This window comes from Macrobrachium rosenbergii, chromosome 13 (genome assembly GCF_040412425.1).
Source record: "Macrobrachium rosenbergii isolate ZJJX-2024 chromosome 13, ASM4041242v1, whole genome shotgun sequence".
Taxonomy (NCBI): domain Eukaryota; kingdom Metazoa; phylum Arthropoda; class Malacostraca; order Decapoda; family Palaemonidae; genus Macrobrachium; species Macrobrachium rosenbergii.
Genome location: NC_089753.1, coordinates 55,438,873 through 55,466,031, shown reverse-complemented (window position 1 = coordinate 55,466,031; position 27,159 = coordinate 55,438,873). Strand labels below are relative to the sequence as shown.

Sequence of the window (27,159 nt, the reverse complement as noted above, 5' to 3'; positions counted from 1 at the left end):
GAAACTTTTTTGTAGAAACAACACCACGTGGTCTCTCATGCCATGCTTTTGTGAACTGGCATTAGTATTGGATCAAGATTGCATCAGAAAATTTGTTCTAGAAGCTTTTACAATGTGATCGAAACGGGCAGTTTTGAGGAGCCAATCAGAATGCAGAAAATCAAAAAACTCCTTATATGGGAACGATGATTGTCTAATAATTAGCTCTGCTCATACAGTGGTACATAAGTTCCAGAATAGACAGCCCAGAACAGATCAAGAGAGAGAGAAAAAGGAAGAGAGGGCCATTAATAGAATCAGAAGTCAGACAAACAAAGTTCCGACAGGAGTCTCCCCTTCAGATGACTTTAACACCTATCTTTATAAAATCTTGTCCTGCCTGAGATGAGAAGCAACCAGCCCTTCCTGCTTGTAATGAGAAGTTGCCAAGTCCTTAATGCCTGAAACAAAGAGAAGCAGCCAGCCCCTCCTGTCTGTGATGAGGAGAAATCTCCAAGCCCTTCATGCCTGAGATGAGGTGAAGTAGCGAGCCCTACATACCAGTGACGAAGAGAAGTCAGCAAGTCCTTCCTGTTTGAAGACATGGATAAGCAGTTGGCATTTCCTGCTTGTAAAAGAAGTTTCAACCCTTTTGTGTTGTCTCTGAATCCATGATCACCGGGCCAGCATCATCTCTTAAACTGAAGTACCAACAACACTTCTGTGTTGTCTTGTAACCTGCGGTCATCGTGTCAGCACCATCTCTACTGAGTTCCCTGCCACCTTTCTGTGACATGTTCGAGCCCGAAGCCACCATGCCAGCATCATCTTTTCAGCTGAAACCCCAGCCAAGAAGGGTAAGTCACCAACTCACCGTTTAAGTATTAGTATTGCTCTACCTTTCAGCCCATTCCCCCTGTCTATAACTGCTCTGATTTATTTTGATTTGTGTCACATTGAATGAAAGCTGAGGGGAAGCAACATTTCATTTTCTTTGTAAATAATGATGTAAATAAACGTGTTGTAATGTTGTGAGTGTCTTTTTATATTCATTTCCCTTAGTTCAATTGCTAATGTTGAATCCTTGTTGTTTGGTGACTGAAAGAACCTGAAATGATTCTTGGAATCATAACATCATGCCTGCATCTGCCCTGCCAGCTGACAGGTGAAGGGGGATAATCTCCCCCACTTCTTCATGTATGACACTAAGGTCTTATTAATACTCACCAATGTTATGGAGTGACTCATAACATGCTCTTGGAATGCCTGCAAGGCTAGCAGCTCTGCTCACATTTCCCAATCATAGGCAGATAGTTTGTCCTCTGCCCACACACCTGAAATATGCATGTTGGTCAGGAGTGTGCCTCATCCCTACTTATATGCATCAGTGAATGGAAGCATCTCTAGAAATGGAGAGTTCAAGGGAACTCACACAAGGAGGTTCTTTCTGTCTAGCCATCAATAAAAGCCCTCCCTCATCTCCCCACTCAAGGGCACAAGATGAGAGGGAGGACTGCTTGAGGCTGACGAAGGATTACCTGCCAATTCTGACCTAATTGTTTCTGTTGCCACAGGAATTGCAATGAAATCCCCCCTGAGCATGCTGAAACAAGGTCTGAAGGAAAGACATTCACTGCTGCCATGTCTAAGCTTGACCAGGTTCTTTTCCTGCTGCTTGAATATAAGATACAACTTCTAGATTATCACAATCCCCAGGTCATGGCAAAATGAAAGTCGGTGATCTATGTTTTCAAGCAACAGCACCTCCGAGAATGCCAGAACTCACCAACTGACCACATAACACAGCAAGCATCTACCCAGCAAATGGGTGCAAGCCGATACAAAAGTGAATACCTGATGGGTTGCTGCAAATCTGAAGCAGAAAACTTCGAACTTGTAAACCAATGCTATTACAAAGCATAAGTACTTACTGGAGGAGTATGGATGGGCATTAGAAAATATGCATCCTTCAAAGCCACAGAAAGTGTAAAGTTACCCTCTCTGATGGAATCCAACGTTATCTGTGCTGTTTCATCTAAGATCTAGTCTGAAAGGCAGACTCATTCAACAGAGAAAGGTCACTGACCAGTCTCCAACTGCTTATTGTTGTCACCAGGTAAAGACAAATGTAAGAACCCGGAGATTGGTTGTCTGTGACTCTAGCGTGTTCTTCTTCAACATCCCCTTCACCTTTGCTGACAAGGTCAAAGCTTCTGGGGATCCAAGAGGGTAGGATGGAAGCTGGACTCAAACATGAGATGGAAGGGAGGGGCTGTTGGTTCTAGTGTTTCTGCCACTTTGCCCAGTGACATGGGAAACATCACCCTACTCCTAGCAGCTGAAGAAGGGAGACTCCCAATCTCAGCATCCCCATACTTGCGGCAGCTGAGGAAGAGGACTGCCAACTTTGTCATTCATGAGGGTTAAAATGTGGAAGGAAAGTCAGTGTATTTCCTCTCAGTACTAGCAACCTCCTGAACTACTTTTCATCATAAGACGACATAACACCAACAGTGAAGTTAGTAAGCATGTTCAACCAGATTTCGAGAGCTATGATGTTTTCTGGAACAAGGCCATAATGACTGACTCAAATGTCAGTCTTTTTCTATGGGGAGATTGTATCAGTCTGAAGACTGATGAATCAAACTGTAGGGAGTAGTCTCTGTGTTCTCTATAGTTTGCTCTGACATATCAACAGTGGGGAATTAGCTTGCTTAATCTCCTGGACAACAAGGAACCTTTTGCTCTGCAAATCTGATGTTAATCTGAACTACAACAATATGAGTAAGCAGAAGGCAGAGCAGTCAAAACGACTGCTTCCCCTCCTAATCATATTTGCGTTCGCCCTGTGGATGAGACTGGTTATCCAAAGGAACAGTGTTTGCTCTCCCAAGATAATTAAGCTCAAAATGAATCTGAAGAAATTCTGAAGAGAATAACCCTTAATTCCTGCAGATTCCCCAAGGCAAGAGATGAATCTTTCCCAAAAGAGAGGCTGACACAATAGTCTGCCTAGGTGAGAGCTCTTGGAATGTGGACATGAACAACAGTACCTAGCAGTACTGATCACTGCATAACAATTCGAGGTTGACTTGAAACACTTGAAATTGAGGTCCAAATTCCCACAGAATTTTGTATGATCAGTCAAAAATGAGCTACAAGCTACGAGTGCTCGCATGAGCTAATGTGCAAATGCAAATAAGGAGTCTTGGACAAACCAGGAAACCCAGGGTTCCTGTATGATCATGTGCACACTGCTCACCTTGTTAAGAGTGAACCGTAATGCGGTGACCTTTCACATGTGAACTCTTTGTTGCATGTGCAAGAACCAGTGACTTTGTAGGCATAAATTAGTATAGGTTTTTGTTGAGAAATGATGTATGTTTAAAAAAAAGAATAAAAATGCATAACCATTTATTGCTAAATGTTATTGATAGCTATCTTTTTGTTAATACCTTTATTAATGAGACTGTACATGAATATGTATCAGTGACCATAATTATCATGAGGCCAAGGTGAAAAATTAGTCAAAAATTTTGAACTTCAATAAAACAGTGAAGAGAAGACCAGCTAAGATTTATTTGCACTCCAGATGTACCAGACACAACCCAATAGTTCGACAATTATGCACATGCAAGTCATCATGATTCTTAGCAGTAATGCACAAAGGTAAGTATACCTTAGTTTAACCAGACCACTGAGCTGACTAACAGCTCTCCTAGGGCTGGCCCGAAGGATTAGATTTATTTTACGTGGCTTAGAACCAATTGGTTACCTAGCAACGGGACCTACAGCTTATTGTGGAATCCGAAACATTATAATGAGAAATGAATTTCTATCACCAGAAATAAATTCCTCCAATTCTTCATCGGCTGGTCGGAGAATCGAACGCGGGACCAGCAGACTGCTAGCTGAGAACGATACCCACCCGTCCAGTGAGGAACTAGCAGTAATGCGCAGCAGTGACTTGTAGCACATAAACCTTCTGTCTGCATGCACATGATCAGATCATACAAACCAAAGGAGAAGCAGTAGCAACTCTTGTGTGTGCACCTTGGCAGAAATTTGAACAAGGGAAAAGAGTCTGAGACAGCCCTCGTGTTTTGGAGGTACAGTATAGGGAGAGACACAAGTTCACGAGCACACTCAGAGAAACTATGCCAACCTTGCCTAGGGCAAAACTGACTGGTACTGTTTAAACATGTTTTACATGGGACAATACTGGACTGTGGACCTGACAATATGGTTAGTCTTATGCACACAATAGACAGACCTCGGATTGGTTCGATACAAGCCACTCTAGATGCGAGTGGTGTGCTGATGTCATTTAAAGAGGTATTTGTCTGTAATGACAGTAAAACCAAAAATTTATAGACCACGATCACTGTGATTTGGAATTGTTGGAAGGCAACGAATATCTGAAAAACACAAACACTCATGGAGTAACATGTCTTAGGGCTTCCTTCCTCTGGGGTAGTACTGCTTGATATGCAAGCACGCCCTTTTTTTACTTAGGAAAAATACAAATTACTTTTAAAATTTGTTACTTTTTCTTATGGGAATACAAATCATTACCTTTTATGCAGGAAGCTAGAAGAACGCGGGCTGGGAGGTAGGCTCTGTACGTTTTCAAAAAAGTAATGTCCTTTAGTAGTGGATAGGTTAGCATTAGGGACCTAACCCACAGGGAGGGTTTTTACCAAGTCGCCTCTATTGAAGGTGGTCTTAAGCTTCCTTTTTCCCCTGTTCTATGCATTCGGCGATGTTTTGTCAAATTTTCAGACTGCCAGAGGCTACCTACAAGCGTTGCTGATGGGAACAACAGTGACCTGACCTGACGCCGGCACAGAGAGACCAGCCGTCGTAAAAAGAGCACACATCCATGCTCCGAGTAACTCTGCCCTTTGTCCTTTTCCTGTCTGTTGTTTTTACTAAATGAGTCAATAATACGTGTCCTTCGAGAATTCCAATCGTCAGTTGCATTGCACAAGCAACCTACGTAAACGGTAAGTCTGGAATTGACAAGATTTTCATCGATTTGCTAGCATCTATTCCACTGTACTTATTTTTTCCATTTTTTCCCCTTCAGCCACCATTTCTGAGAGAACCTGGTATAACCATATTTCTTTTATGAAGTCTAGTTTATGAATAATGAACATTGCCTAGTGAAAAAATTGTATACGCTATTCCTGTGCAGTAAGTAGGAATTAGGGAAAGTCAAGTGTAGGTAAAAATTCAGGCAAGCCTTGGATCCTGACATCACCATTGTTTGGAAGAGAAATATCCTTTACCAATACTAACTTTGTGTGGTAGCTGCGAGTGTACAAACACCGTTGCGTTATTCTTTACTGAAGCCGGGAAAATTAACTGTGTCCCACGTCGACTAAGTGGTTCATGTAATTTCCCTTGCTATCACAGAACATTTTTCTTTGTTGGGACTAGGTGGGTAATGAAAGGGGTTTGATGTAATTCATTTGTTATAAAAATAATCCAATTATTCAATCAAAGTTCTGACTGGCAACCTAATCCAATTAATTAATTGTCTGTCTTTTGGGGGTAACTTTTAGCTTCAATTGACAGTTTACGTGTGTCTTCGGCGGAGCAGGGCTACATAAATTACAGTAATTAAAAAACTCCTTAGCCAAAGCCCACACGTAACACTGGCGTACCTTGCCAGAATGCTCGAGTAGGCTCGACTCTCTGGAAACGGTCCTACACATAGTTTTACCCTATATCTATGGTCTTACCCACACAGATGCTCTTCCAGTACTGAGAAATTGTGAGAATACAATTAAAAGAGTTTGGTTCCTGAAGTTACCCAGTACTCACGCCTTGACAGCTGAACTGTTGAAATGGGCGCACCTGGTGCCACCCGAGGAAGACAAACATACTATCAAATAAACAAATTAAGAATGATCACATTTTTTATAGGCATATTCCCTATATAACAGGCATCATGTTTGCATTCCAGTAAAATATGATTCAGAATTTTTGCCATACTGTTATGTGTAACAATCATGGTCTCCAGGTATTATACTCCACGTACAGTATGGGGTATAAAACCAGCCGTGGGGCAACTACCCTCCAAATAGACCCCTATGTAGAATTAAAGTAATTGGCTCCATTATTTGGGATGGTACATGATGTCCATGGGGTCAGGGCTTGCCTTCTCGGCCATCTCTTATATGGGTATCATTTCTGTTGCACAGACTGCTTGTTTCTCAACAAAGGAAAATTAAAATTTCTGCTCCTTCATTTAGATTTAAGCTTGCTACTTTTAACGTTGAATATCTAATATTTTAAGACAAAGTAGTGTACAATTATAATTAATTCAAAGATTTTCATATGTTATGTGTTTTATTTTTATAACTATGTTACGTTTCTAGTACTTTATAATTTTCCTTTATCACTGTATACTGGAGAAATAAATGGAGTCGATAAACTTGGTTACAATGACAGGAACACTTAACAGAATGATTGGGAAGGTACTTAAAATTACTAATACCACTCAGTAGGTCGTGTGTGAAACTCAAATATAAAAAAAAAACTGTCGGAGCTGAAAACGACCCAAAATACTGACATAGTAACCAACTGACTGCACCTTCTGACACCATAAATGTGTGTTCGTTTGTATGGAAGGCCGTAAAGGTTCATTAGGTATGCAAGGAACGATTACAGCTACTGTATTACTGTACAGGTTATTGCAATGTTATGTCTACACTGATTATGGAAAATTTGATTCCCCTTCCAACACTTTTGCAAAGGAATGGGCTTAACAACCAGGTAATCAAGTAAAATATTAAACTGCCGCCAATATTTCTGTCGAAGGACCTACCTACTTCAATTACAATCAACCAGAGGATCAACTGTTCTACATGATTTCTGTAGCAGATAAAATTCTGTGGGAAAGCTTCCTCCCCAACTATACATACACACACACATTCTTACATAAGCTCCAACACATGAGGCACTATAGAAGCTTCCAAAGGGGAAACAATGGTAATTCTAAGTACCAGCTCCGTGCCTGTTTCTACCTTGGAAATTGGTTTTTTCTACACTTTTAGGGCTTCAGATACTGGCGGTGAGTTTGTCTGTTGTCGGCCAAGTGTTATTTGCCCTCTCACTCTACTCAACAGTAAAGGGGGACTGTGGGAATTCGGGGTTGGGGGGGGGGGGAGAACAGAGAAATGGAGCGGATATGTTTACGTTGGGAAGGCACCCTCTGGATTGGAAAAATGAGAGGGAGCCCTTCACCAACAGGAGGGAGTTAAATGCACTTCGCCGTGTTTAGTACTGGCACCGGGGGGATGGAATGTCCCTTCGCCGTATTTATTACTGGCCCGGGGAAGGGTACCCATACGTTAACAAGTTATTGCACTTGCCGGATGGGATATGAACCGTTCCAAACAGACGTACCCGTGCTCTCTCTTGTGAAGATTGCATATGGAAACCCCTTGTTGGATGGACTTCAGGGGTTAATTACAGGTTAATTACATTCATGCGACAAAATTGAAGATAAATCCATAATTAGAAACCAAAAAACTGTAGAAGAGTCAAGTTAAAAGGAAATCTCCGCCATGGAGCTACTATTTAGATCTACCAATAATATTCTTTAATTTATAGGTAAATAAATGAACCATATATTTTCCCAACTACACATCTCGTGTTTTGTGTGTTTCTGACTACGAATATTGGTTTAAAATACCCGTTTTTGAGTTGTTCCATCCCCCTATATATAACAAATATGGGGGTCCTTAGTGGGAAACCAGTACTTTTGGAGTAGGGGATAACCAAACACGAGTGAGTTGCACCGAGAGAAATGGTCTGTATATACAAATATAAACCAGAAGGTGAGCAGCCAAACAAGTACATGGTTCATGTCCACACTCAACATCAATGACAAAACAAAGAAGTGAAAAGGGCTATTACAGGAGTGCATCCTAATCCTACATTTTCTAACCTAACCTAACCCAGGGTATCTGGTCCTTCTTGACACAGAGTGTTGTTTGTCAAAGGGTAACGTGCAAAGATGCATGCCAATCATACCTTCCCTAATCTAACCTCCGCAGGGGAGTAGTGCCGTCACTGCACTTTATGTGGTGCAGTGTAGGCATTACTTAGGGTTCTCAGCAGCATCCCTTCGGCCCCTGGCTGGGTACTATTTCAGCACTGAAAGGCTTCATAGGTCCCAGGCATTCGGGTCGTTTCGGCTGTAAGCACATTTACGTGCAAAATGGGCGCCGTGTTTAGTACCAGCCCCTTGGGGATGTATGTAAAACATGAAATAATAATGGTAAATACCATGAACATAACGTCTAACATTGTTTTGGATGTTACGTTCTAAAGTGACTTACGGCCAAAACGACCAGGACCGGGTCCCAGTGCCTGGCCTCTGGCCTAATTTCTATATACAGGTATACTATTTTATTCCCTAATCAAACTTACAAAGCTGGGTCGTACCGGTAAGAGGGCTTTTATCCCCATGGATCCTCCCATCCTAACCTAGCCTTGAGCACCAGAAATCACAGAACTAAAGGAAAGCATATCATCCTAACCTCACACACTGACATTGAAATAAGTTACCTTATTTGGATGAAATAAGTTACCTTATTTGTGAGGTGCCTACATGGCACACATTTGTTCCTCTTGTCCCCGACTCTTGTAATTCACTCAGTCTGTTTTTTTTATGAAAGGAACTACTTCCAGGTGAATAAAATGCCGTGGCACATGTAAATTTCCTCACGCAAGTCAACAAGTTCTTGCGATTACCATCAACTCCTTCTAATAACGAGGCAGCCATTGTTAAACCGAATATATCAGGTGGTGAAAACTGGGAGGAGTCTGAAAACATTGAACTGTCCTCGGAGAAGTTGTGAAGGTTTTGTTGGCTAAAAAATTACATATTACGTTACACACACACACAAACAAAAATTATGCGTATGCTAATGTGTTGCGTATGTGTTACAAGGACCCTAGACTTCCCAGGCAATGTCCAGGAAGCTATGGAACACCTTGAAAACAATAAGAAACAATAAGAAATCTTTTAAGAAATGATGAAGGTCATCATACTTTCATCTGTGAGAAATTCCCCGCCCAGCAATCTTTTCATAATATTTTTGCGTACTAACATATTTTCATTTGATCTGTTTCTAACTGTACTGTTATTGATATCGTCTGTTGTCGTGAGAAAATTGCTGATTTGATTTTTTATTGTGAATTGCCTTCAGTCAGGTAAGCGACTGACAAGAACTGTTGTTTGTATATGCTGTTGTGTGAAATCCAAATGTATTTGCGTATTTATGAGTTTTGTAGAAATATATACGCCTCTGTTGCATCATAATAAGGGTAAAGGAACCACATCTATTCGAGAATGGCACTATTTGGTTGAGAGATACCTCCGTAATTTAGAAACCGCCAAGGGAGCGTGGTGTTGTTACGTAAGGCTTTTATTGGTCAAAATTATTTTGCCCATATTTTAGTGGATTTTAAAATTAACTTTTCCCAAGGTGGGAGGTGTTATCTGAGACTATTGCTTTCTAACATTAATAAGGGCAAATTCGTTTGAAGCCCATGAAAAAACAACGCTAGTGTAGGTTATAGTTCCATAGTAAATTATCGGCTGGGTCATCCTGTAAAAGTTTACTTAGTTCTACAACCTACCATTTTATTGCAATATTTGTTGAAAATTTATAACTGAAGGATTTTTTTTTGGAAAAATGTACATTTTCTTGTAAGATTTTTTTATAGTTATTTAGTTCATAAATTTTTCATATCATTGTCTGGTAGGACACATTTGAGAGTTCCACAAGAAGTCTATTGCACCTTTCAACACTTGACCACACTGAAGAGCCCACCATAAGGCAAGGGTCGGTGCTAGCACAAGGCCGGCTTAATGTAAAACAACCAACCAGTCACTAGACGTTTATGGAAAGTTTGCATGCATATAACGGTCAGGAGGCAGACGAATAGGGGCAGTTTATAGCCGAAAGACCAGAATCCAGTTGCTTTAATGATGACTTGATATGCCGTGGGAAGTTAGCATCTCCCACAGCCATTGTTATCACCGACTGGATCCCCGTAGGGGGGTATCGCCGTCAGTGCACCTCACGAGGTGCACTGTAGGCATTACTTAAGGTTCTTTGCAGCCTGCCTTCGGACCCTAGTTGCAACCCCTTTCGTTCTTTTTCTGTACCTCCTTTCATATTTTCTTTCTTTCATCTTACTTTCCTCCCTCTGTCTGGTTAAACTAAGATATACTTAACTAACAATAATTGATTCATAGTGCAACTGCGACGTTTCCCTCCTGTTACAACTTTCAAGCCTTTTACTGTCAATTTCCGTTTCAGCGCAGAATGACCTCATAGATCGCAGTGCTTGGCCTTTGGCCTAAATTCTATATTCATTTCAATTCAATTCAATCACTGGTTGGGTCTGCGATGTTCAAATCGTGAGCTGTACAAGGTAACAGTTAACTTGCTGACAAGCTAAATGTTTGTCATGAGAGTAGGAGGTTAAAAGCAATAGGAGGGAGGGAAAGGCCGCAACAAGATTACAAGAGTGGGCCATGGTGATTAGGAGTCTCCATATCTCAAACTCTTGATGACCTGGTTATTCTTGTCTCAGTGCTATAGCCTTCAGAGTTGGATGGTGGGACTTGTTTTTGTTACACCAGTGTACTAATTTCTGGGGTGGATCCAAACTGCAGTTGAACAGTTTGTACTGTAGATGCTATCCTGAACATAACGTTACTACTCTTTGCTTTTTCCATATCATGACATTACAAGTAGTGGCATCTTTGCCTTCTGGTAAATGGTGCAATAGGTTTTATGCTTGAATTGACAAATATGTTTGTTGTTAGTGCCTGGCCACCAGTGCAGTGTTACCTCCTAATTATACAAATTTGTTATAGCATAATACACTGGGCAATGGTGGAGCGTGTTTATGGTCATTAGACACAAGATATAAATAAATTTATGGAGTCACTGCTCAGGTGACAAAAAAAATCTTCCTAATAAAAATAAGCTTTATTTCTCTTAAGATGAAAAAGTTTTCCTCTGTACACAGTACACAACAATAATATCCATACATTTGTTATTCAACCTGTACATTGTGTCTAGGTTCTATGATTTGGTGAGTCAAACAGAGGGAATGAGTCTTAGCAAAGAAGCAATGAGGAAATCCAACACAAGGAGGAAAAGTAATTCTTTTTCATAACTAAAGGCCACTCCAATTGATAACATAAGGTCGGCTTAAATCATACAATGTAAACATTCAGCTGCCATGTCAATGATTTTCAAATAACACACAAATAAGCATTTAAAAATAAATCACAATCTTTATGTGTGGTACCCTCTAATAAACAAGATATGGAATAAACTGACAAGTCATTGATCCCACTGAACCATTTCTTTGCTAATATCGCTTCCCTGATTACTTCTATAAATAAATTAATCTGATATCATTTTCAGTTATATAACCCTTCCATTGTATTGTTGCTCTAGCTGCTCTCAGTAGATTACACAAAGATCAACTGCTCTAAGTAGACTACAGAGACCAAATGCTCTTTACAGATACACTGAGACCAGTTGCTCTTGGCAGACTACACAGAGACCAGATGTTTTCTAAAAACTACTCAGAGACCAAATGTTCCTGACAGATTCCACAGAGACCAGCAGCTCTTGGCAGACTGCACAGACCAGTTGCTCTTAGCAGGCTACACAAAGACCAACTGCTCTCTGCGGACTACTAAACAGACCAGCTGCTCTTGTCTGACTACAGAGACCAGCTGCTCTTTACAGGCTACACAGAGACCAGATACTTTCTGACTACACAAGAGACCAACTGCTTTCTGCAGATAATGCAGAGACCAGATACTCTCTGGAGAATACACAGAGGCTAGCTGCTCTATACAGACTACTAAGAGACCAGTTACTCCCTGCAGACTACACAAACCAGAAACTCTCTGCAAACTACATGAGGTCATCACGTCAAATTTCAAGGAGCAGAAAATGCAAAGTTCAACAGTGATGTTTCGTTTGAGAAGACCTTTCATTGAGCTTTGGTGTTCTGAACAGATAATAAAGGAACTATGAGAATAAAACAAAAATGTAATGTAACATGTCGTGTCCTTCAGAAATAAACAGGATGAGTAAGGTTTGCAAAGTTATTCGTCAGTGTGAGCTTGCAACATCTTTTCAATATTGAGATTAAAAAATATGGTAAAGTTCTTGCAAACTATTAGTTCTATAGCAGTCTGACAAAAACTGGGATCATATGCTTCAGAAATGAAGTCTTATTTAAGAAACTCAAATAAGTAGATGTTAGTTTCACAGGAGTAATTACAGGCAGTAACACCTGATGTTTTCTAAGCATCCACGATACTTTGGAAACAGGCTAAAAATTGTGAAGCTTATGGAATGTCTCCTAAACCAAAAGAAGAACACTTTGCTTACAAGTCCGTCCTTCTTGTTTACTTGTATGTCTAAATATTCACAACGCAACATTCAGCTTACTTTGGCTGTCACACAAACGGAAAATAACAAGTTACAAATATGAGAAATGCTGTGTAGGCCATGAAAAGAACAAGATTCTAGCAGTCAGGCTGAACCGATGTAACTAATGAATAACAGTGTGAACTGTGTGTTTTACTCTAAACACGTGTTCATTAACACAAATGAAAATTGACATCACATACAATTCAATCGTACTTCTTGATGCAGCAATATGTTACAGTCTGCAGGCTGTGGGTTTATATATTCTCTATGACACTTTAATGTTTCCACTAAGTGGAATCAACAGTACAAGCAAATTGCATTACTGTCATAATGTGAAGAGTTAAGACATTATATATATATGTACATAATCCAGTATATAATCATTCGTTTGAGATACATTATGCTGACAAAATGAAATTTAATTTAAATGGCGATGGATTTTTTTAATAAGAGTTAGTTTGAATGTTTAGTCATTTTGCATGTTGAACTTCAGATTATCTATAGCTTAAAAGTGACATGATGACATCTTTGGTCAATGCGGTGTGTTATAACTTGTTACAGAAATTTTTAGTAAACAGAAAAAGCGTCTGAATTAATTCTTTTTATCTGACAAATAGTCTTTTAAATTACATAACGCAACTTAAAATAAAAAATGAAAACGGGGACCAGGTCAAAAATAAAAAATAAAAATTCATGAATGAACACTAAAGAGATATGTCAGAAAGTGTCAATAATTGTTTCAAATAATGAAAACGTCATTACGCCCCAACTTTCATCATGACCACCACTGCAAATACAAAAATAAATTGGCGAACGAATCAAACAGAATGGAAACACTTTCTGAGTGACGGGAACTGAACTCTGGACCTTACTTCGAAAAGATATAAAAAAAAAAATAAAATTCAGAGAAGCACAAGTCAGAAGTAGTCGTCCATTAGTAAATTAAAACCAGTTACAAATGACCTCACACAAAAATAAACAGTAAGTTAAGAGGCACCGACACATGCCATAAAATCTCCTGAGCCTTCGATGCCACGATGATGAGACTTGACAGTTTCTCAAATTATTTACACATTCTTCTCGATTCTCGTGGGCCTACCTACGCAAAGGGAATGTTAAATATGGTAGCCAAGCATGGCTGAAAGAACTTACTCATCCTAGAAAATTAGGATGACTTAATGAAATGGCAGCACTCTCAAAAATGCATTTCTACCTAGGAAATTTCATACATACATGCATACATAAAAACATACATACATATATCAGGGTAAGTAGACTCATGAACATGAACTTAATAATTTTGCATATATATCCAACACACGTTTGGTATACTATGTATATTACGCAAGAACACACGCACACAATTATACAGTACAAGTATACGTCACAGTACAGTGCATAAGTACAATTATATATATATATATATATATATATATATATATATATATATATACATAATATATATATATATATATATATATATATATATATATATATATACATATATATATATATACATATATATACATATATATATATATATATATATATATATATATATATATATATATATATATATATATATATATATATATACATATATATATACATATATATATATATATATATATATATATATATATATATATATATATATATATATATATATATATATATATATATATACATATACACACACACACATACAGTCAGCAATAAATCCCAAATTTATTTTTAGTCAAGCATGATGTACTTCATCTCCCATGACAGAGAAATGAATCCAGTTCTGTCACTTAACTACTGTATTTTTAATGATAACATTGCATCCAAGGCACATGTATATACTTCTTTAATACTGGAATGTAGCAGCAAATGGTAGCATGCATTAAATGTACCCAGAACTCTTTCACACACAGTCACGTTCCCAAGCACACACATTTCATACACACACGCACACACATATACAGTATACATTTATTATATATATATATATATATATATATATATATATATATATATATATATATATATATATATATATATATATATATATATATGTATGTATGTATTAGGGGCAAGTCAGCCCACCTTTACCCTACGCCCGGATAAATAGGGAGGGTTGGAGTCAGGAAGGGCATCTGTCCATGAAACATCTGCCAAAACCAATTTGGAAATGAGCCATTCAAAATACAAACAGGTCAGGAGGCTCATTAAAAACAGCGATCCCGACAAGGGACTAAGCTGAGAGGATACATGTTAAAGGAAGTTAAATATAATGTTATTTGTAGACATGCATTCATGTACTGTATGTGTAAATGTATACGAGCTCATGACCACATCCTGATATGCAAAGTTATCGGTAGATACACACACACATATATGCGCTATACTGTAGATGCAACCTTGCACACATACAAGTACAAACTCATCAACACATTATGTAGACCACTGTATATTAAACATATATATACATTATATACATTTATAAATATAGACACACAAATATATATGCATTTTATGTACATACACGTACATGTATTTACGTATTTGTGTGCACACTTGAAAGAGTATCCTTTATGCTTAAAACCATCAGTTTTCCATGTTAATGCATTTAAATTTAGACTGGTTCATAGTTCATGCAAATCAAGCACAAGTGATGAAACATAATCAAAGTAAGGCAGCATTGTTCTAAGCCCTCACGTTGTGGTAACATGAATCATTTTATGCACTGGCCTCATGTTGTCTTTATCTTTGTCATAATCACGTCAGCAAATATAATATTATCATACACTAACGTAACAAAAGAGAACCTCACACGTTTTCCTCATGAAAACCCCATAAAGACTTGATAACATAATTCATACTTGTATAAAAATGACTGCATTGTATATTACCCCTACGTTGAAAGAAGTTTCCAAAGTGTATTTTGTGAGCAGTTTCTAAGCAAATGCCTGTACAGTATTCACCCCTTTCTTCGCAGTCATTCCTTCATTTCAGCTGAAGGAATTTATAAACCTAAAGATGCTCTGCACCACCCCTCTTCAAGTTTCAACAAATCTACAAAAAAACAATATTAAAATATTTTATAGCTTACTAAGTGGAAGCATTACGAACACTGGCTTTGGATGGGCAATCCTTATTTGCTACAGATATCCTGACAATGACTATTAGATCTACCTGTTTAACTGGGTCTGTTGTTGGCTAACTGCAAAAGACTCAGCAGAGATTATGACATCCAATAAGTATAGTAACTGAAAAAGGAAAGCAGCCAAATGTGCTAAATCTATTTGCTAAGGACAGCTATGAAATTGGTTTCTGAATAATGAAGTGAAAAATAAATATTTGGCTGCCAAAGACAAAACTCCTGAAAGGACATCATTTGGAACTATGTATGCATTAACACACAGGTACTGAATCCCCCCCTCCCCACTCCTTCCCCAAAATGGCACAACATGTTTTGATAAGAGACAATTGCATGATACAGTTTGGCAGGGCATAAAGAGGATATGGAATACTAACTGCTTAAATAATACATTAGGACCCGTTTGCATGTCAGTTTATGCAAGAGCCAAGTCGGAGACTAATTTAAAGTTGTGACTTTATCATGGCTTTCTGAGACAGGAGTTACAAGAACAATGAACTAACATGGCTATCATCAAATTCTCAAGGAAGCACAAAAAATTAACACTCATACTTTCCATAACACACAAAATGTATCATAAAATACTTTACAGAAATTAAATTCTGCACATTCCACAAGGATAACCAAAAACCTACGAATACTTCATGCTTCTTTTCCCCACCATATTAATCTACAACCAATCAGATTGTTTATGAAAATGACATCTTTTTAGTATCTGTAGAAGCCATTGTTATATTACAGTACCAACCATTCTATATAAAAACATTCAGGCTAAAACTGTACAGTAGTACCTACTAAAGCTAAGATCAACCTGAAGATGTCTTCAACATGTCACAAATATTGGCACAACCACAGCCTTGGCTGGTGAATGTTCTTCATGCTGCCTGTGTGAAGGAACTTACTTTTCTGCTTTCAACAGTTCTTAGCTGTTCCAGGCTCTATGAATTCCTCTTAGACTTGTGTCTAGTCAGTTCAGGGTAAATTTACTGCTTCTGCATCACTCATGTTTCACTGGTTAAATACTGCGTTTGCAACAGTGCTCTTTCTCGCTGTACAGTGTTTCAATTTAACATATATTACAACAGTACCTTACCATTCCTCCTCTATTTACATTATCACAGAATAAGAGTATGTAAATCTTACGGCTAAAAAATTTGTGAGTTTCCATCTCTCAAATATAGGTGTCCTCTTAATTATCATCCTATGTTCCTGAGACCAAGCACTAATCAGAACCGTACAGTGCAAAAAAAAATTTGCCAACTCTCTAATTTCCTGCTCATTTCTGCAAACACCTTAGCCTTTGACAACATACTTTGTTAGCTAAAAACGGAATTTCTTTAAGGTCAAAGTAAAAATGCATTTCACTTCTCAAAAGAGTAGAGCTAGAGGCAGTGTTATGCTCAGTTTCGATATGGGTTATCTGTACATTTACCATCACTTGACTATCGCTCAGTTCTACACGTGGCCTGTCAGTAAAGTTCGAAATCATCAGCTTCAGTGTTCCAATACAGTGTAAGATGGACAAAACATTATTTCTTAAAATAATGAGCTCTTTACAAAGAATAAACACCATTTAGTCGTTATGACAATAACTCTTTACCTTCTTAAAAACGTACAAATATATAACAATATTCATCACATTTAGAATAGACAGACATGCATGGGTTTCTGGGAGAATATAAATAAGTTAATACATAGATCTTAAAGTAATAACACTATCTGATCAACTCCAATATGTCTAAGAATTTCACGTGCCTAGCAGCGACCCACATGGAAATCATACCGTGAGCTGCAGATCACTTCAGCAAACCACTAGTCAGTAGTAACTGCTTAAATCATACACACCCAGCTGCACAGTATCTTAAATAAATCGAAGTTTGTTACTTGTTTCCATCCACATAGTTTTGGAAGCAATCAAATTCATCACAGCCGAAAGTGCTAAAGCTTCTCACACTTGTATCTTTCTCTTATTTCAAACACAAGGGAAATTCAGCTATTGCTTTGCATTAGTGCTGTGCTTGAATAGAAGGAAAATCTGAGCAATACGTAGAAGCCCTCTCGGGAGCGATACTAACTTCACTTTCGAAAGTCTAACGACAGTTAAAGCTATTTTGGCCTATGTAAATATCTGAGCACAAGGTACGTTAGAAACCTCGTGACTATCATGTACCCGAGTAGGACAGCTGTGTTGCCCCACAGGGGGAGAGTCTGTCCTCTCGCTTTTAGGATTTCCTCCACGTCTATAAAGTTCCGGGGGTCACTTTCTGCTGAACTGCTGCTCGCTCCACAAGAGCTGAAACTGGAGTTTCCCTTCACACAGCTGTAATGGGAAAACACTGATGGTTAAGAGTGCTCAACTACAGACAGTTGTAATTATCTTTAACCTTGTTTAAATATATAAAAACAGCACAATTATACTATGCATGATCAAGAGAGCACCTACTTCAGATTTGCATTACACAAGAATCTCTAAAGAAGAGAGAGTTCCCTCAATTTAATTTTTCGCTTAAAGCATATATTACCAAAGATGTTAAATCATAAATATAACATTTTCAACATGCAGTTCATATAAAAATATTGAAAAATATCTTAAGTTTTGTCAATATCCTTACCTGAGACCTTCACCACTTGAAAATTCGATGATATTCATATTTTGGAAAATATAATGCACTATCGAGAGGTATCTAGCCCAGTCTATCCATTCTGGTATGCGATTGTTCAGGTATCCTCCAAAGAGCTGCGTAAAAAACGTGAAGATAGCAGAGATCGTGATGCCTCTTTGCAGGTTTCCACAAATGGCTCCAATGAAAAAGCCGTAGCTCTGCAAGAGAGGGAAATCATTCGATTGTAGTTTGTTACGAATTTCTTGGATACAGTTATCTTTCATTCTACAGATTTTCTTGGTAGTAGTTATATGCTGTGATAAAGTATGTGGTAGCAAGAGCATGTTACGAAATCTATATAATAATCAATGAATTACACAAAAAGACAATTATCTCAATAGTCCTTATGTAATAAAAATGCTAAGATACTCCTAAGAAATAACCCATGAAAATACCAAAAAAATCAGTTCAATATATATATATATATATATATATATATATATATATATATATATATATATATATATATATATATATATATATATATATATATATATATATATATATATATATATATATATATATATATATATATATATATATATATATATATATATATATATATATATATATACATACATATGGTGGTCAACATATACTGTTTCAGTGAACCACAAATACTTATGAAGAAGTCACTTTGTGTTTTCTTCTTGTTTTGCTGTTCTACAATTTTTCCTTGCATATCCAATGAACTTTACTTTTCCTGAGGAGAGTAAATATCATAGTGACACTGTTAACCACCATCTACATAAATCATCCTAATGCCAACCATGCAATCCTTCAACTAGAATCTGGTGATAAATAGACCGAGATTTCTCGGGAAGGTGGCTTGGACAGGTGGTAAGAAGGTACGATGAGCAGTTGGCTAGCAAAGTAACGTTATAAGGAAATAACACAAAGGTGGCTTTTCTTCAGACAAAACAATTTTTTTTTTCGGGTGTATCTTTTGGGTACTATTGCAAAATGACTAATAGGGCGAATGAAAACTGTTGGAAAAATAGCTGTGTACATGTTGAATAATAGTTTGGTACTTTCTGGAAGACACTTTCACAGCTCTAGATTATAGTTTTACTTGAAAGAAATTCGTTATATAAAATTTTCCATGAATTTTTCATTACACTTGGTTAGGGGGGGGGGGCATTTTCCGACCTTCTTTACCCCAGAACCTACTAAAGTCAGAAACAGCCATGATAGTGAGAAACCAAGTAAAGGGTCGATTTGACATGAAAGAGTTCTTGATGACGGTAAGTTTGGTGATCTTTACAGTCTTAACATTCTTTTAAACTGATATTTGCCTGAAATTATTACATTACATTTACTATTACTACACTACATTCAATATTTTCTTCAAAAAGAATAAAATACAAAAAAGATACCTTTGGATTGCATTCTACAAACATGAAGGATGGTAATGAGTACAGGTGGACATTCACAATATTTATGAATTCTGAAGTTCAGTGAGTTTTACTTACATATAATGAAATGTCCTCATCTCCATATGTGAATGATAGTGAAAAGGGTCTTCCACAATATATGAAGAAAAAGATTTTATGAAATTCAAAGCAAGACTATAAGTCTGCCCTTACAGTATAATTAAAATGAATATATTTCTTACCTGTCCAACCAAGGTGCCAAGAAGAAGCATCAGTAGTAATTTAAGGGCAGTTGTGAAGCTGTGGTACCCCATCATGGGATACGAGATAAGAAAGTAAAATGTTGGAAGAGTCACTGTGAGTGGAAGCTCACCAACCATCTTTGCCAGGTAGTAAGCACTCACCCTGTAGGAACCACTAGCACGTTCTTTGGTTATCACTTCCTTTTCAGTTGGGACTAGAAAATAAAAGAAAGATTTGATTTTAGCTACAAAGAAGGTTATATTTCATACGTAGTTTAGTAACTTGGTTATTTACTACCAAAATGCACATATATCAAATATGAGTCTTTACATTTGCCCAGGTTTACTTACATGACTGCAGGGCAGTGAAAAGGAAGAACATAGTCCAGTAACTTGAAGAGAAGAACATCCATCCCTGGATATCTTGAAGATTTTCTTCCTTCCTGGGCACCTGGTACCACAGAAGGCCAGCTAGCAAACCCAAAGCTAACGTCTGAATCCAGTTTAGCCTCGACAAAAGGAGTGGCTTAGCTACACAGAAGTTTCTGTGCGTTAACACCTGTAAATATATGATTTTGTAACTTGGGCTTTCCAGACATTTAGGTGTTTTGTATTTCTGTTTAATGTAAATATAAAAAATATATTTTCATAAACAAACCACCTTTCTGTGAAAATTTATTGAAAGCACTGAAGAGTAAAATAAAAATCTTGTCCTCAGTCTACAGCTCATAGGTAAATTCTTTTGCTAAAACTAACTGAAAGAAACATAAAACTTTGGAATTTATCTTTTCTGCAGCTTTTGAAAGAAAAGGAATATTGCCATCTGCTGCTTCAAAATTTCTTGGGGAAAAGCTTTCTTGATGAGAGATAGACTAACACTCACCTTGAACTGGGTGAAGAAAGAGGTCGGCCATTGAGGATCATTGAATGATTCATAACTCGAACTTGAAGCTGACGTTTCACTTTCAGTCTCCTCTGACCAAGATGACCTTCCACTGTCTTCTTCTTCACCAACTATGAGAAGAAACGAAGGAGCGGGGTAAATATTATGACAAAAACATTATGCGATGAGCAATGCACACATATTGTATAAGATATCTGTCACAGTATTACGTCAAACTCCGTGATGTCAAGTCTTAAGCATCAAAACTATGATTAATATGCAACGTCAGCAACACAGTCATAAGAGTAGGTTTCCAACAAGACACGGGGGATTCGTTATACCTATTTTATTGTAAGCAGGAGATTCTTTTTTGCTGACATTTATTGTAACAGAAATGTCGGTGGGACAAGTATGGTGGTAACCTGTGTATTGCTGAAAGTTTGTGCAGTCCCCATCCCATAGATTTTCATTGGTTTCTACATCTGGAAAAAATGAAAAGAAAACAAAACATGAAAAACAATGATTACTGAAAAATAATTATCTTCATTGCCTCTTCTGGGCAACTAGCTAAGTATTAACATCACACTTGCTGATTGAATCACTGTACAAGACATGACTATTTTGAAGAAATGGTTGGTTTGATGGAGATGAACACAGGCAGGAGGTGTCGTAGCACCTTGTTTGCTTACCTGAGGAAACAGGAACACTTGGCAAGGAGAGGTACTTGGAGTAAAACGAATGTATGGAAGGAGACGTTGGGAGGGTCACCGTCTGCTGGAGATTGAAGGACATCTGAACTCCTTCCTTGGCACTCTGGATTAGTTTCTCTTGTACTTCTTTGGGACCTTTCACTTGTTCCACTGTTCGAAAATATCAATTCATTTATTGGACAGGGGAAAGAGGCGACAGGCTTATGACAAACTCTGCACTATAAAAATACTGTACATGACAAGTCTGTTCAGTCAACAATGCCTTAACATTACCATAATTACAACTTCGTTCGTTATACACACATATCTGGAACGAAATATCTCGTTTTTATGAGATACGATAATTTAAAAGATAACCTTTCTCGTTAATTACTCACATATGAAATCTGCTGGGTTATAATGGGGGGCAATAGGCAGTCCAATTCTGGCAAAATGCTCAACCACTTTTTTTGTATTTCCAAAATAGGCATTCTGTTAAAGAAAAGAATTTGCATATGAGGGTTTAAATACTGATATAAAGCTGTTCCCTACGTATGACATATTGCTTCAATGTTTCACCATTAAGCCATATAAAAGATTCATCTCATTCAGATTTTGCGAATCTATTTTGTGTCGTCATTCCGACAGCACGTTAAATGTTTCTGATAACAAGTGTTTTGATGCCCAAGACCCACCTGTCCATTGCATAGCAATAATAATCGATCGACCATATAGAAGATCTGCGAGGATGGCTGATGAAGTGTTACAATGACCGTTTTGTTCTCCTTTTCAGCAAACCGCTTCAGAGTGGTCATAATACTGTGTGCTGTGCTGGAATCAAGACCTGAGGTAGGCTCCTAATAGGAAAAGAAGAGGAATAAACTGTTATGCAATCGATAAGGTAGGTGCCTCAATTGGAAGTGCATAATAAATTGTTATATAATCAAGGCCAGAGGATTTCTCTTAGCAGGAAGGGAGAACACTCTCATTACCACTGAGGAAGAAAGTGAAAAATGTTGTTTTTTAATAACTGAAGTAGGTTCCTGTACGGGAAGAAAGTGGAAAAACTACATATATTCTAAATCACTGAAGTAGGTTTCTAAATGGGATTAAAGTGGAAAAATGCCATTTAATCAATAAATTAGGTTCTTAAATGGGGAAAAAAGTGTATCAAAGTGAAATTTTTCCCTGAAGTAAGTAAAAAATGGGAAGAAAGTGGAAAATTTGTTATACAATCTTTAAAAAATTTTGTAAACGGGAAGAAAGTGGAAAAATGTGTTATAGAAGACTCAAATAGATTTCTGACTGGGTGACTGGGTAAAAGTGGGAATACTGGTAATTGTTATAGAGTAAATGAGATGAGTTTACAAATGGAAAGACAGGGTCAAGATTATCGTATAATCACTGAGGTTGGTTCCTGAATGGGAAGGAGGAAGATTAAATTGTTATGTAATCAAGACTAGAGGTAAGTTATGAGAAGCACTGCTATATAATCACTGAGGTAAAACTGTTATATAATCACTGACTTTGTACCCTAAATGGGAAGGAAGAAGAATGAATTGTTATATAATCACTGGGTAGGGCAAGTTCGTAAATAGAAACGAGAAGGCACAAATTGTTATTCAACCATCAGCCAGAATACAGGAAGAAGAGTACTTTTAATCCATTTACTGGTCCAAGAATGTTGGTAAGCTTGGAGTTTTTTCGTCCAAGTTAGTAAGGCGGCTGAAATTAATTGCTTGGAAAGGTGGCTAAAAAAAATCTACTTATTTTTAGATTTAAGAGTTTATTAAGACACATCTGTTGCTACAGTATTACTAGGAATATCCAGTGAGTATTCACAGCATGTATCAGAGGCAATTTATGTGTATATATATATATATATATATATATATATATATATATATATATATATATATATATATATATATATATATATATATATATCTATGTAGAATCTACTGGTCACTTTTACCAGATACATTTGTAATTGTAATAGCCACAGTGCCCTCTTAACTTTCTCGATTCTTCGTGATTTTTTGGATATGCTTGTCTCTACAAAGCCTATAGTTCCTCGTTGGACGGGTCGGTAGCGTTCTCGGCTAGCACTCTGCTGAGCCCGTGTTTGATTCTCCGGCCGGCCAATGAAGAATCTGAGAAATTTATTTCTGGTGATAGAAATAGAAATTCATTTCTCGGTATAATGCGGTTCGGATTCCACAATAAGCTGTAGGTCCCGTTGCCAGGTAACCAATAGGTTTTTAGCCACATAAAATAAGTCTGATCCTTCGGACTAGCCCTAGGAGAGCTGTTATTCAGCTCAGTGGTCTGGTTAAACTAAGGTATACTTAACTTAACTTACGATCCAAGTGCAAGAAATATGAAGAAATTCTGATGTCCCGTAGTGGGAAACGAACCTGGGTCCCCCAATCAGAACGAGATACCATTGTCGACCTGACCACAATGGTACCTCGCTCTGATTAGGGGACCCAGGTTTATTTCCCACTACCGGACATCAGAATTTCTTCATATTTCTTGCACATGGATCTTAAGGCTTGGTAGTGACAAGCGTATCCAAAAAAGCACGAAGCATCGAGAAAGTTAAGAGGGCACTGTGGCAATTACAATTACACACACACACACACACACACACACACATATATATATATATATATATATATATATATATATATATATATATATATATATATATATATATATATATATATATATATATATACTCGTATATGTTTATTCCTTTGTGTGAAAGAGATTGTACACTGGTGTATTTGAATAAAGATTCTGAAATTTTAACAAGAACAAAAAATAAAATAACAGATAGTCTTCACTGAATTTCTTTTGTCAAGAGCTACTACCATTTTGTGTATGAATTCTTAAGCTAACTGGAGATTTTTTTAACTTAATTTTTAGTGGTGCAGAACTTACATCCAAGAGCATAATGGAAGGATTGGTGAGAAGTTCACAGGCAATGCTCGTTCTCTTCTTTTCTCCTCCGGACAGACCTCTGTTCATTATGCTTCCAATATCTGCAAAGAAGGAGTGAATTATGGTCTGGTACTTTCAGTTTGATGCTAGATAACCTCTAATACCTGAACGGAATGATAATCGCAGTCAAAAGATACAGAACTCTTTTTCTTTCGAGACCATTATTCCAATGGACGTTATCGCAAAAGGGTGCAGTTAAATGCCTCTAAACAAAAAGAAAGAAATAAATTCTTCCATCTATCTCAGGCCCAAATAAAGCAGGATAAAAAATAGAAAAGGAAAATAGTTAGGGGATACTGATGCTGATTGATTTGACAGGATACTAAGCTCATGAAAATGTAGACGAAAGCCAAACAAAAATGAATAAAAGGCAATACTAAACGAGAAAGCATTTGAATATATGTTAAGAAGGCTTTTATTTTTTTTGCCCAAAATAATAATGTAGCACAAAAGAAGCAACCAAAATACGCGAGATATGTAATATGATTTTCTATTCTTTGTTTATCCTGAGGAGTTTAAAGGTATCCTGGATTCACTTATTGGGACCCATGAAGAGGACACCTGACAAGATGGCAGTAGTTGGGAAAGGGTGTGAGAAAGACCCACTGCTGTTTTCTGCACACGCACTGAAGGGACAATGGGAGCATGTTGAAAGAGGGCTTTTACAGGTGGCGTACGCGGGAGAGATTCTCTGGCGCTGAGGCTGCGACAAAAAAGTTCAAGAGTTCAGTTTTAAGAAAAAAAAAAACAATAAATGTGGAAGAATATATATAAAGAATACAAAGGGGCGAGGTTCCAAGGAAGAAGAAAGAGGAGTAAGTGGGAGGACTTGAGGCAACAGACTGAAAACGTGAATAAAAAAAGTGAACAACTGCGTCAGAGGAAAGCGCTTCAACATTAATTAATATCGGGTGTTCCTTAAAGCGTCCCGCAAAGGTTTCCAGAGAGGAAAGGTCGAAACTGGTTTGGCGAGTTGCCGTATATCGGTCAGAATCTCAGACATTTTAAAAAAGGAGGACACTGAGAGATAAGAAGCTCCGGGTAGAACGGAGAAACTGAAATGGACGGATCAAATTCCACGGCAGCCTTTATTGGAGACAGAGAAGGGATAGTTTGGTGGAAATGACTGGACGAAGAAGCAAGAGAAGCAAGGGTAAGTCTCATTTACATGAGGGAAAGGAAGAATAAAAGTGACTGAAGGAAGAATGCAAGAAGGTAACACATAAAGACAAAGAAGATAAGTGTTCAGTGGAAACAAAGGGCAAGCGTGCCTGAGGGGAGAGCTCTGAGGATGATGCTAAAACCATTTCATTCCTCACTGATTATGTTGGTGTTGTTGCAAAAATGGCTATATAAAAGACACTTCTGTACTGTATGTTTAACTTTTATTGAAAATCTTGTTGAAATTCCCTATAGTGCAATTTTCGTTTTCAATATGCGCTAAATTCATACAAAATTCGTATTGTATGCTTGCTTGGTGGATCTGTATATGATGGGTTACAATGGCTGTATCAGATACTCCACCTTCTTCAAAATATATTACAAAACTGTGATACGTTAACAAAAACTTTTTTTGAAGTGAATGGCATCTTGAAAACAATGAAATGTAACACACTTTATTGTTTGAGCTTCTTTAAAACATACAAGTAACAAAGAAAAGTGCAGTAACAGCATAACAACAATCTACAAAACAGTTCTGAATCTATGGGCGACTTATTAAAGGGAAGCTCTGAAGTCCCTAATCTGAATAAGATTCCTTACAGAGGCTCTGCAGTGCTAAAAGCATACAGGAGTCCCTTAAGCTTAAGACACTCTGCTGATATAAATTTCTTTAGGATCCTTAAACGGAGACTGCAGTCCTAAGGCCACGAAGAAGTCCTTAAACAGAACCTCTAAGTCTTAAACCTAAACAGAAGTTGAACAGTAGAGGATCTGCAGTCCTAAAACTATACAGGATCCTTAATGAAAGGCTCTACAATCCTAAATATAAACAGTAATCCTTACAGCGGTTCCACTTTGTGCTTAAATCTATATAGGAGTCTTTTAATAGAGGCTCTGCAGTTCTAAATCTATACAGGATACTTTAAGAGAGGTTCTGTGGTTCTAAGTTTATACAGAAGTATTTCCATTTTGAAGTGAGAATTTCCATTCCTTTCTATCATTTAAAGAGATGCTCTGCAATTCTACTTCTAAACAGATCTTTATCTACATAAAGCCTTTGAGCTGAGGCTCTACATTCTACATCTGAAAATGGACAAACAAGGCCAAGCTGTTCTAGATCAAAACAGGTAACCTTAAAGAGTGGCTCAGTTGATCTACATCTTAACAAGAATCATTAAAGAATCTCTACAGTTCTAAATCTAAACCATTCCTGACAAAGAGACTCTACAGGCCTTAATCTAAATGGCAGTCTTGACAGAGACTCTACAGTCATTAATGTACAAAAAATCCTTAAAAGAAGGTCCTGAAGTCCTAAATCTAAACAGGAATCTTCTAAGACTTGAGGTTCTAAGGTCCTTAACCTACACAAAGTCCATAAAGAGAGGCGCTACAGTCGTTAGTTTACACAAAGTCATTGAAGAGAGGCTTACCACTTCTACACATACTCTGCCCTAAACGTAAATCAAGTTCTTAAAAAGAGGCCCTACAGTCTTTAGTTTATATCAAGAACTTATCTCACAGAGGCTG

General features: G+C 37.5%; 1 protein-coding gene across 2 annotated transcripts in view; it reads right to left on the bottom strand.

The window, feature by feature from the left end:
- Nucleotides 1-15,042: 15,042 nt before the first annotated feature.
- The window catches only part of E23 (Early gene at 23), a 63,650-nt gene continuing 51,533 nt past the window's right edge, over nt 15,043-27,159 (bottom strand). The window contains exons 6-15 of one of the 2 annotated variants that reach the window (XM_067115562.1): nt 24,412-24,512; nt 22,161-22,322; nt 21,864-21,957; nt 21,466-21,636; nt 21,118-21,258; nt 20,777-20,907; nt 20,245-20,452; nt 19,894-20,108; nt 18,228-18,436; nt 15,043-17,935 (exon numbers count right to left, since the gene is read on the bottom strand). In XM_067115562.1, the coding sequence (XP_066971663.1) occupies nt 17,722-17,935; nt 18,228-18,436; nt 19,894-20,108; nt 20,245-20,452; nt 20,777-20,907; nt 21,118-21,258; nt 21,466-21,636; nt 21,864-21,957; nt 22,161-22,322; nt 24,412-24,512 (1,646 nt within the window). In that variant the 3' untranslated portion in view covers nt 15,043-17,721. The remainder of the gene's footprint in view (nt 17,936-18,227; nt 18,437-19,893; nt 20,109-20,244; nt 20,453-20,776; nt 20,908-21,117; nt 21,259-21,465; nt 21,637-21,863; nt 21,958-22,160; nt 22,323-24,411; nt 24,513-27,159) is intronic. The other variant, XM_067115563.1, reaches the window with a different exon arrangement.